This window comes from Tinamus guttatus, unplaced genomic scaffold (assembly GCF_059628265.1).
Source record: "Tinamus guttatus ecotype Peru unplaced genomic scaffold, ASM5962826v1 Tinamus_guttatus_pri_ptg000148l, whole genome shotgun sequence".
NCBI classification, from domain to species: domain Eukaryota; kingdom Metazoa; phylum Chordata; class Aves; order Tinamiformes; family Tinamidae; genus Tinamus; species Tinamus guttatus.
Window position 1 is genome coordinate 133,187 of NW_028288682.1, and position 12,111 is coordinate 145,297.

At 40.8% G+C, this 12,111-nt stretch overlaps 1 protein-coding gene across 1 annotated transcript in view; it reads right to left on the reverse strand.

The window, feature by feature from the left end:
- Nucleotides 1-12,111, reverse strand: part of ELAPOR2 (endosome-lysosome associated apoptosis and autophagy regulator family member 2) — an 89,790-nt gene that overhangs the window by 34,341 nt on the left and 43,338 nt on the right. The window contains exon 2 of the mRNA XM_088522086.1: nt 11,166-11,286. Within this exon, the coding sequence (XP_088378212.1) occupies nt 11,166-11,286 (121 nt within the window). The remainder of the gene's footprint in view (nt 1-11,165; nt 11,287-12,111) is intronic.

Here is a 12,111-nt window from a genome sequence, read left to right on the forward strand (position 1 = left end):
AAAACTCTGCTGAAAATCTTTCCCAGAGTTGACACTATCAATCTTGTTCGGACATCACACTTCTAAAACATTTATGGATAAATTTCCGGGTTAAATTCCATTGACGGCACGCTTTCACACTGTATGTTTCAAACAGGTCTGGGCTGCCACACATCAGCTTATGTGCAGCAACGCACATTACAGAGACAGAACTTCATCTATAGTCTGTGAAAAAAATGCAAGACATCCCACAAGGTTTTGGTGGCTTGCCCCATTGTGGGCCTTTTTAAAACACAGAAAGTATTTCCAAAGGAAATTAGGAACAACACAGCATCCTATGATGTTAGATATACTGGGGCATCTTCATCCAGTGAAGCCAGTGGAATTCCTAGTAATTTTGCATCTGTAGCTTTCTTAAGAGCAATAGGAAACACACATACATTGTCGCAGTTGCTCAGGTCATCAGTCCTGGCCACATAAGATGCTGTTAAGTACTGTTAGAAATATAGTGCCACATGCAGCCACACACATTCATACTTACAAGAAAACTGGCACAGGATTCACTCCATGAAACTTAAAGACACCTAACACCCACTGTTACAATGTGTAAGTCCTGTCAAACAGACCTCATTTCATTCTTCAAAAGGCTTACAAGATCATATTATAAAGGTTACTGAGTGGATATAAGAGACTTAACGCTTTCCAAGACAGTTAACTTAGTCTGGCATGCCGTTCAGTCTAGAAGTACCACCACACCATACTAGCAATACATGTATTAATAGAGCAATAGAGCACAAAACAGAGCTGTCAGCGGGAAATCATCACTGAACTGGATATCAGGGGACACTTCTGACTGGTGTGATACCAAGATTGATGACCTGTCCCCGTTTTTTCAGATGCACAGGGTGAAATAGCGTATTACAGGCAAGATGATCTAACACCTATATAGTTCTGATTCTATATTTTTAAGAGGTCAGTGCAAACAGAAAGACTGTACATGCTTCTGGAGTTAAGAATAATATATCACAGTGAAAGATTTAAAAGATTTGGTCTTTAGGTTATCAGTGGAAGCCTGAGAGGCAACTTGATTAATGTATACATATCTCCAGAGGCGGAAAACACTGAATCCTCCTGGACTTATTAATCACACAGAGAACAGAGTAAGAATCAGTTTCTGAAAGCTGAAGCCAGACAAATTCAAACTAGAAGTAATGCACACATATTTAAAAGGAAGGATGACTGATCAGTGAGGCAATGTCATGGGATGGGACAGATCCTCTGTCTTTCAAATGCTTCATACCTTAACTGGATGCCAGGGAAAAAAGCTCATATCAAATTAACAGCCTTGATGTACCTGTAACTTGATGCATGTTAAGCTCTTATGAGGTCAGATTAACAGATCTAATTAAACCCTTTTAAATGCTGTAAATCACCAACATTTGTTGCCATCCTGGTCCATGCCATGAACATGGGGCACTTTCACGGGCGCTGCCTGCTGTGTGACCACCTCCAAGAACCGGATGCAGTACACTGCTTTCCAGATCTTTACGATTACTTTGTGCACGCGGAAACATCTCCCAAAAGGGGAAATGGACCACAGGCAAGTTTGCCTCAGTTAACCTTTCATTGCAAGGCTGCAGGGCCAAGTTCTGCCTCTTCAGCTGTGACTTACACAAAGATTTCTGTGGACTAGAATCAAAGTTCCTTGGCACACATCTCTTCTAATAACTTACATCCTCATGTTGCTTGGTCTTCTGATCAAAACTGCCTTAATATCCTGCATCCTCCAACATCAAATTCAGTGTCCCTGTCAATTTCCTCCCTTACACAGCCCTGATCACTCAGCCTCATATCTTCCCATCTCTTCTGCTCTCAGCATATTTCACATCTCATCCTCACAAATTCTACCTCTTTTGGTCTTCTCAGTAGACATTTTTCTCCAGATATTTCTCAGTTTTGTGGTAGCTAAAACTGTTCCAGCTCTTTTGTCTATTCTGTTTCCATAGAGTGTGTGTGTGTGTGTCTTTTCATGCCCCCGACTTTCACATTGTATTTTAAAAGGAGGTACAGATGAAATTTTGTCAGATTATAACAACATTAGGAGGGGTTACATGGCGCGATTCTGCCTAAATATGTGAAAATATACTGGAAGGGTGATCTCACACACCAACTTTTCAACTTTCTTTCTTCATTCCTGTGTTTTTATCTTGAAGCTCCACTTTCTAGGCTTCAGGTGAGGAGCTGACATCTTCTGCAAGCGACATCTGGGCTGAGCTATCTTGGCCTCATGTGGGCAAATGCAAAAGTTGTGGCTCAGAAAAGAAATATGAGGTTGGCAGCATCATGCAATTGTCACTCACCTTCAAACATCTGCTGGGTTCGGCAGAGATGCCACAAACTGAGAGAGGAAGATGTGACCAAGGACAACAGCTCATTTAGAGCCATCTGTTCAGTAACACTCTGGGACATCTGGGTCCAGGCAAGGGATACAAGATGGGACGAAGAACCAATAAAAATAAGGGACGAGGAGAAAGAAAACAAAGTCCAAAGAAGACAAAAAACTCGGGGCTTTATTATTAATGTTTCCTATAATCTCAGCCTGCTTCAGAATGTCTTACATAAATAATTTATGCAAGGCTTCTCCAATAGTCTGTGAATAATTAATGTTCGTTTTCTTCAGTCATTATATCACAATGTGTTATCAGGAACCAGGCTGAATCTTAATTAAAAAATAAAGTCCAAAAGGCTATTTGGGTTTGAAATATGTTCATACTGAGAGCTTAGGAACCTGAGGAAAAGTAACTCCTGTAGCAGGCACTCCTTCTTGAGAGCATATAGTCTTTTCTTTTTGCCTGAGAAAAGACAGTATAGACCAACCCTCCTTCCGATTCCCTTCTTTGACAGGAAAAGTAAAACTTTCCCTATCTGGCCTGGCAATTACTTCATCACTTGGGCACTTAAAGCTGTGATTTTGGCATGGGAATATTCAGTAGACTCACGAGAGAAAGTGGACACAGAGTGGATAAAGAAAAAATACTTCTCACCAAGAGATTCCCAGGCATGTTTGCTGCACAGCCTACAAGACCCATCCCAATGACTGAGTGCTGGAAACATCAGGGAACAGCTCAGCTGCCAGTCACTTGAGCTGTATGATTAGCTCTCCAAGCTCCAGCAACTTCACTGGGCTCGTTTTGGTTGTTCACTTATAGGCAACTGCAACCTACGTGAAAAAAATCTTCATTGGGATTATACCTTCTCTCACGTGCACACACACATGCACTATACATCTCACTCATCCCTCTACCAAGCCAGAGCAATTCCAAGGCCTTGCCAGCTGCTTTCCTGTTGAAAGAAAAAGCAGTGACTTGGAGGAATCTGTGTTTAACTTATATAATTACAGTGCATATACAGATAGGGTGAAAAAATCATCAGAAGGCACAAAGGCCAATCTTTCTCTTGGAAGCCTCAAAACACACACCAACAAAGAATTCTGTGGATTCACTATGAGATCTTCTGCTTTTTTACTATTTACCTAAATAAATCTATACTTCAAAAAAACCAACAACCAACAGTGTGATTTTTTTTTCTTCATAGTAAACGTATTGCTCACACACAGAGAGAAAAAAAAAAAAGAGCGAAAGATTATTTGCAACACCAGGTCATCACCAGGGTAACAATATGCATTAGGAAAACGCTGGTGGAAATGTCACAATAAAATGTACCTTGAGTCTGAGTCCAGGTGAGACCATAATGCATGAAATCAATAGGATTTAGTTATCTGATTTGAGTTAGGACCATGCATTAGTGATGTTCTAATGGGAAGAGAAGTAAACATCCACCAAAGTGCTTTGCTAAATCACAGCCCGTTAGCTGGGGTTTGCAAACCATGCCATGAAGATCGCTGCAGGTCCTTGCTTTTGAGAGGCGTACACTCACTCAGCTCAGCTTCAAGTGGTCCTCACCACTACACGCTTGTCATGCCCCCACATCAATGACCCCCCACTTTGAAAGTCTTTCCTTTCCCTTACGAAAACAGAAAAAATAATCTCCCAGGGACACAAGAGGGAGAAAAAAAAAAAGCAGCTGTCCAGTCCTGCCAGCCAAACTCACAAGAGTAGCCCTGTACAGGTCACTTCAAAGTCCTGTCATGCTTCTACCCACCTCATGGGTGCTCAGAGGTGGCTGTAGAGCCGGAATTACGTATTCACTCACCAATAATTGGGAGGTGAAATATAATAGGTCGGAGCCAACATGCAGGATGTCAAGAAATGCTCAGGTTCCCTGGATTTCATTCCCACTAAGACACCATTCATTGGGCAGCCAGGTTTGAGCGAGCAACCTTCCATATGACAGGACATATATTTATACGTCGACAGGCAGCTATCTTCACAGGAACCATAGGATAGATCAACAGAAAGAGGAGCAGGGAGAATGTGCTAGTCAAAGTGAGGAAGGAGATCAGAACTTACTATTATAGACAGCAATCTCAGGCATGGTGGGATGAAATGGTAGATCTTTTAAACGCAATTTTCAAAGAGCCATTTAGTTGGAAAATAGTACTTTCCTACAGCTCAGGATACCCAAAAGCATCTGTCACTGTGCATAAGTATATCTGTGTGCATATGTCAGATCTAAATGGCATGGATAGACACTAGCAACGATTAATAGCTTGACCTTGATGTTGCATCCAATGTGAATACCCAAATAAACATTGTCCTAGTGATATCGAAAATGAAAAATATTAGAACATCAAGGCTGACAAAGATCTGTTGCTTTCAAGCCATGAGACAAATAAAAGTGGATAATGCCTAGCACTCAGAGATAAGCTAATGTCACCATATTTGCTCTTTTCAGAGTGAAAAGAAGACATCGCAATTATTTGAATGTCCTTTCATGCACCCAGAAATTAATCCTCAACTAATGTCAAATAAAAAAGGCGAAAGAAATTTGTTGTGATTCACATTTGTTTCAGGAAGTCATAACTATGGACATTTGTATGCCTTATGAAAAGCAGCTCTTATATGTGTTTTTATATCTCTGTTATGATTTTTTTTTGGATTACATTAAAAAAAACTTAATACAAATATTTTCCACGTTTTAATAAACAGCACTTTTCTCATGGGAGTATGCATTTGTACATTCATATCCACATGTACAAGAATGACTACTAAAGTTTCTAGTTGTCATTTTTAAGATTTCTTCAGCCACATTTCAAAATTCTAACTAAAATGTGCTACAAGGTCTACAAAGAACTTGCCCACATACAAAAATGTATTGACCATGGAACTAAAGTATAACAATGCTGTATATTGGCAGGCAACAACCAAGCATACAAGTATTACTGGATGCTTTACTTTTATGTTATATTGTCTATTTACACAGATATGGAACACAGTAATTTATAAAATTTGCAGATGCCCGATGACTTCAAGGCTATTAGGACTGGATACATTTCCTATCTGTTCAGAACACCAAATCTATCAGTGATTAAGAAAATATCAATGTCAAAACCTCCTATTTACATTTCACTTGCAAAGGCAGAAAGTGCCCTGTAATTAGGAAGATCCATATTTTCCCCTGTGTTTTCTAGGAGCCGATTGTGCAAGTTAGAACAAACTCTACAAAACTGTTCAATGGGAATAAATCAGGCCAAATTTTGCACTCAAGCCTAGGTCCATTCTAATTAAAGATAGCCTATTTTCTGAAATCATTGCAGCTTTTCACATGCTTATCATTTGGCACACACTCACACATCTTGCCTCAAAATTGAAGCACGTTTCAATTGAAAGTGAACAAAGTGAAGTTGCTCCCGCTTCATTGGCACTAGGTAAAGTTGGAATTTGCTAAACAGAACCATTAATAATTCCAAGCCATTGTTCTTGATCAAATTCTCCCATATCATCAAGTCCCTAACCTAAGAATATCAATTAAATGAATTACGTTTTTGTGCCTCTTAAGAAATCTTGCTAATTATAAATGGTATTCGGATGCTGACCACATAGTAACTCTACTAGCATTTTCCCCCTTGAACACAGCAAATTCTGTTGCTTTGACATTGCTCTATTTATCAGTTTTTCTACAGTTCTTTATTATGCATATAGTGTCACTAAAATTAACATGTATTTATGAGATAAGGTGCAACTTATTCCCATTTAGGCTGGCAGAAAATGGATCATATCATTCTGTGAAATAAGAGAGTTAATATTAAACGGGATTTCAGGTCACAATGTGAAGCCTCTCCTCTCTCTTTGCTCACAGACACTGTTCACAGGAGTGTATCAGTTCACCCACAGACAGCAAGAGCCCTCTCTCTGCAGCAGGAATCTGGGTCATACTGCAGTGTAGGGAGACAAGGAAGAAAGGAAGAAAAGGCGACAAGGAGGAAAGGACAGCCCTGAATTCAGACAGTTTAGTATAAAATATACGGTATATGATCAGTCTGGCTATCCTCAAATGCAAATGTCTTCCAATTACCATCATAAGTATTTTCCATTTAGAAATCCAAGTATACTGCCTTAACTGTTGTTCTTTCTGCTACCAGATTCATGAGATCTGAGTGAGACCTCTTGTGATTAAAAACAAAGGAGATCAAACTGGTTAAGCAAATTCCTTACTGCTAAGAAGTAATGGAGCAATTCAGCCAGTTTGGATTTCAGCAAAGCAGGCTCTTTGCCCGCGTCCTCCTCACAGCACCCTCCCTTTTCAGTGTATGTTCTATAACTTCAAAGCAGGACTGGAACGCTGCAGTCAGATACCTGAAGAGGATGTCTCAGCTGTGAAGCAGAGGAAAGCTACAAAGTACTCGTTAATACTCTTCAGTGATCTTCAGTACTTAAGCTTTAGAAGTAATAAACATTTCCTTTTGCCTAGCCAAGATCCTTGCTGTGCATTTGACGTGCTTCCTTCTAACAGAACTTGCTACTGTGATGTGCCAGTGTCAAAAATATGACTCATCTCTGAACAAACCCGAGCACAAAGGAAAGAAATGGGCAAACCAGGTCTTTTTGCAAGAGGCAGATGGAGTCTGACACGACCATGCAATGGCTCATAGGAATGGAACCCTTCTCAATGGGGTGAGACTTGAGCTTTGTACAACATGCAGAACGGCTTGCCCATTGGGCAAAGAGGTAAGAAAAGAAGGGCAGATTTTCTTCTAGACAGGGATGAAACATATAGATAAAAGGACATGTTTTCCCAGGGTATTGCAAGCAAACTGTCATCTTCTGGAGCTTCTTCTGCCACCTTCCTGCCTACATTGAGGATTGTTTCCCAGCAGTACATCCCACAACATCACAGCAGTGCAGTGCAATATGCAGCACATCATGCAACATTGCAAGCATCCACCATGCAAGGTTCCACTTTCCATTGAATGGGAAAGATTTGGAGGGAAAGGTAGCAGGAGAGAAAGAGGAGCCATTGGCTCATATCTATGCTGCTCTCTGTTCATGCAAAAACAAGGCAAAAAAAAAAAAAGACAACTAATAGGCAAATGGGAAAGCAGCAAAAATATGATCGTCTTTTCTCTGTTGAACCATATGAGTAGCCCTCAGAGGAGCCTATATTCTCAGCAGGTAAGCTTTCCCTGAAATGCTTTAGAAGCCCCAAAAAAGGTCTGAATCCTGACAAACATTTCCGAGGCTAGAGACGTGCCAGGAAGTGCCAGCAGTCACTCTCAGCGGGTGAGTCAGCTGGGCTCTGCAGGGAGGCACATGCTTCAAACTGCAGCACAGCACGGAGATACCCAACCTACTTTTAAATAGGTTCATTTGGAAAATTAATTAATTAATAAAAAGCACTAAAACACAATATTCTGAAAATCAGCACATCTCAAGACAGAGACTGAGTTCTGGTGCCACAATTAGATTGCTCTAGATACGTGAAGCTCCAGATAGCATTTTTAGCAATCTCTAGTGTCTCTGCACTCTCTGGAGACCATGGTCTAGACTTATTTACAGAGATAATTTGAGACATTTAACATATTGTTATAGCATGTTTTGAATTCCTAGTTCAGGCACACTGCTGAGCATTTGGAAGTGTGAGAGGTTCACACAGTGTTCCCGGGATCCAAAATTAATGACAGCCTGAGACTATTTTCAAGAGCAGTAAAGACCAATATTGGATATTCTCAAGTGGCAGGAACTTTCGAACAGATGAAAACAATTGCAAACACTACACCATGAAGTCAGCTGCGGCGGCAAACATGTTAAAAAAAAAAAAAAAAAAAAAAAAAAAAAACAGAATCTCATCTGGATTCCCCTATATCCACTTTGTTCTAATTGCCACTGAGGACCACTGAGGGTTGTGCCAACCTTAGGAATTGGAAAAAAAAAACAAAAGGGATAATGCTGTTTTGCAACTGCAGCCCTTTTTAAGGTAGTGACATAGCTATCTCTCTCTCAGGACTAGTAGATCTCGTTCATAACTTCTAAAGACAACAGATCTCTGGGGTGGATTTTGTGCTACCTGCAGTGATTGTCCTGTGGCCCCCAGCTCTGCAGGCTGAAGCACTAGAAGAGATGCCTGAGGGAAACCCAGGCTACAGCAAACACCAGGAATGAGCCCAGATGCCAGTATGCTCTGGCCACAGGACAGGACCTAAAAGATGTAGCACAGTCTGAATAGGTTTGTAGAATGACCAAAAAGACTCATCTCAAAGCTTATTCCATGTTTGTAGTACTTCCTGATAAGCATTGGAATAAAAAAAAGCACTAAGCTTATGAGAAAACAAAAAGAGTACATCTCTAAAAACCATTAATTACCTTGTAAGACGTGCACACAACCCCTGGCAAAGTCTGTACTGTAAATCTTGCTCTGCACGCAACCCACTCATGAGAACATGCATTGTAACAGCCGCAAATACAGAACCCTTCCCTTTTCCCTTCAGCTATAGTAATTTTTACTTTTAGCTTAGGATGCCCTTGGTCCAGTGGCTGATGAGCTTTTGCCAGACAAGACAAAAGCCACCCCTCAGGGAACATGAGCAATCAGGAAGGAGCTGTCCTCCTCATGATTCCTCACTGACAACAGATCCCCGAAGGCAAAGTCTAAAGAGTTGGAGTGTAATTGTGTTCAAAAGCTGCCTTCTCCCGGTACGTCCCACCCACTGACAAACAGGCTGTCAGGAGAACTGTACTGTTGTTCAGATATTTTGCAGTAAAAAACAGCACGCTATCCCAGCTGAATAGGATGGGTGTTCCCTACACCCTCCTAAAGTGAATGGCTGTTGCTGATGGAGTCATGTTTACAACCTGAGAGGAAGGACCAGCACCTCTTAAAACAAAAGGCAAAAGACTGAAAGATGCTAAAACTAAAGGTTTTTGCCATCAGAATATAGTCAAACATCTTCTGAAGCCAGACTATCTAGTACAGGAAGAAAAATAAATAAATAAAACTACATTAACTTTTTGCTGCACTCCCAAGAGCCTAGAGAACTAACATCTCTAACATCAAAAGACAGAACTGACCATCCAATCACTTCTTGAACAAGCTGAGTTGACATGGGACTTGTAGAAATACTACAGGAAGGAGAGCATCTACTGAGATGAGCTTTCCAGTGTATTTAGCAGGAGCCTATAGTTTGGTATATAACATCACAGCCAATCTCTTGGACCGTTTCCTCTTTCTCTAACAGGTGACCAGAAGAAAATAAGTCAGAGACTCATCTGTTGTTACTAAGCAGCTGAATTGTCACTGTAATTCACTTCTTGAAATGTACAGCAGGAATGATGGATGAAATGCTGCTAGACCTTAAACATTAGGAGGTTCCTTTGTGGTACCTGAAAAGCAGTTGTGTAGCAGAAAGGTGTAACACTATCTGCTCCTTTATAGTAAAGACAGAAAAAAGTATTAAGCTTCAAGTATAGCAACAGAGATTCAAAAGCAGAAAAAAAGGGAACTTGTAATAGGAGGGATAATGAATAGAAATGAACAGATGAGAAAATATCTGGAGCAGCTGTGGATTTTCATCACTGGATGTAATAAAAGTGATGCAGAAGCGAACTCAGCCAAGGGTCAGCGAAGAATGACAATGTTATAATTATTACAGCTATTTTGCTGGAGGGTAAACTAAGGGATCACTTGAGGTGATTCCCAGTTGTCCAAATCTGTGATTGAATAATGAATCCAAACAGTAAACAGAAATCCCACATGTAAAATCTCTAAACACAAGTGCAAGGAATGACAGAGGTAGCTTTTTGCAAGCACTCAGAAATCTTCCAGTGGACATCAGTGTTGAGGAAAACATTTGTGTGCTCTAGGCTGGAATACATGCAGCAATGAAATGAACAATAAACCCTTATAGGAGGAGAGGCAGAAGTGAATAAAAACTCACCTCTCCTACAATAGAAATGAAAGGACATTGCCATCATCTATCCGGCTTGGCAGATACAATAATCTATAGCTCCTGGTACAAATTGCTGACAAAGTAAAGCAATGCTAGGATCTGTTTCAAAGAGCATTGCTAGAGCGAGGAAGTGTGATAGGAAATAGCATCCAGCTTGGGAAGCTACAAAACAGTGGGGGAAGAGTTCAAACATGTTTGCAGAGCAGCTGTCTATTTACACCCAGATACAAAAAAAAAAAAAAAAAAAAAAAAAAAAAAACAGACCAAGTGACATGAGAACATTCCAAGTTGTTAAAAAAATAACCTTCTAAAAGCTCAAAATGAAGAAAGCTTCATCATGTAAATAATTCAGGCAAATAAGGCACTTATCATTACTTATGCATTCAGCTGATTATTAGCCAAGTAGCACTGGCAGCAAGTGTGTGGACACTATGCCAATGTGATGGTAGCTATTTTGGCCAACACAGCCAGAACTAAACTTACAGAGTGGCAGCTCAAGACAAGCAACCAATGCTCCTCAGGGGTTATTGCAATGGATATGGCTTCTCTATGAATTAGCATACAAGGGTCCCTGTAACAGATATTAGTGAGTTATACAACTACCCCACACAGACAGCCTCCAATCCACAACTCCAAGACAAAAGGAAAGTTTGGAGAAGGGAAAAAAAAGACCCAGGAGCAAAGGACTAAATTGGGGACATTTAGGATGTCACCAAGAGAGCTAGGAAGATCTGTATCATCACAACACACTAGTCCTTCCAAAAGGCTTTCTTGGTATCAGTGCATAAGGATAAATAACATGAACAGCTAGTAATGGTCTGTAAAATGAAAAGCGCCAACATACTGCATTCCTTCCCTCTCACGGGGTCAGGTAATCCAGAGCATTCCACTGACGGATTCGGGACAGCCACCCTCCATCTGGAGCCACTGCTGTCGCACTCTGTGTACTCGAAGTGGTAATCTGTCTGCAAACAATCACAAAGAGTTTCAGTTTCATCATAACATTTGCATATTAAGCTCATTAATCAAGACTGGGATTAGCAAGCTCGGTTATAATTAAACCAAAAAGGGAGCGTTTGGCATGGAGCACACTGTGCTGCGCTCTCACTGCTCTGATGATCATCCTGCAGCGTGGCAGGGCAAGCATGGGGCATGTCGGGTGCAGCACAAATGCTGAGGTGCAGGGTGGGATTTCCACAAGCGCCTGAGAGAGCAGCACAACATCTAATAGAACTTTTCTCCCTCGCCTCTTCAGCAGGATTGAACCATGAATCACTCAGGTTCATTCAACTATTGATTTTATTAATATCATGGATTCACCTCCTAGATACAGATCTAGACCTGCACCTAGTCACTTTTCTATGTTCAGAATAAACCTGAGGAAATTCTCATCTTTGGAACTGGTCAGGTATCAAGCAAGACTTAGGGTGAAGCTGGCAGTGCTGGTGTATGCCTTTCTTCAGAGGAAACAGACCTGCATTAAAATGATATATCCTGACAATTTCCACGAGGTATCTCCATGTGGGCTAGGCCACCTTCAACTGCCTACAGAGCTGATGTTCCTAATATGCTTCCATGCACATTAGTATTATTTTGTGGGCGATCTTTTGCTGCTCTTTCTAAGATCCCTTGCTGTCCTGACATTCCACATGGTAGAGCAGAAGGGGGCATGATAAGGGCAGATCCATGATGGATTTCATACAGATCAGATTAGCCCCACAAATATTCAGCTGATTCACCAGGAAAAGATTTGAAATCATTCTCTTGTTTACTTAGAGAAAAACAAATTA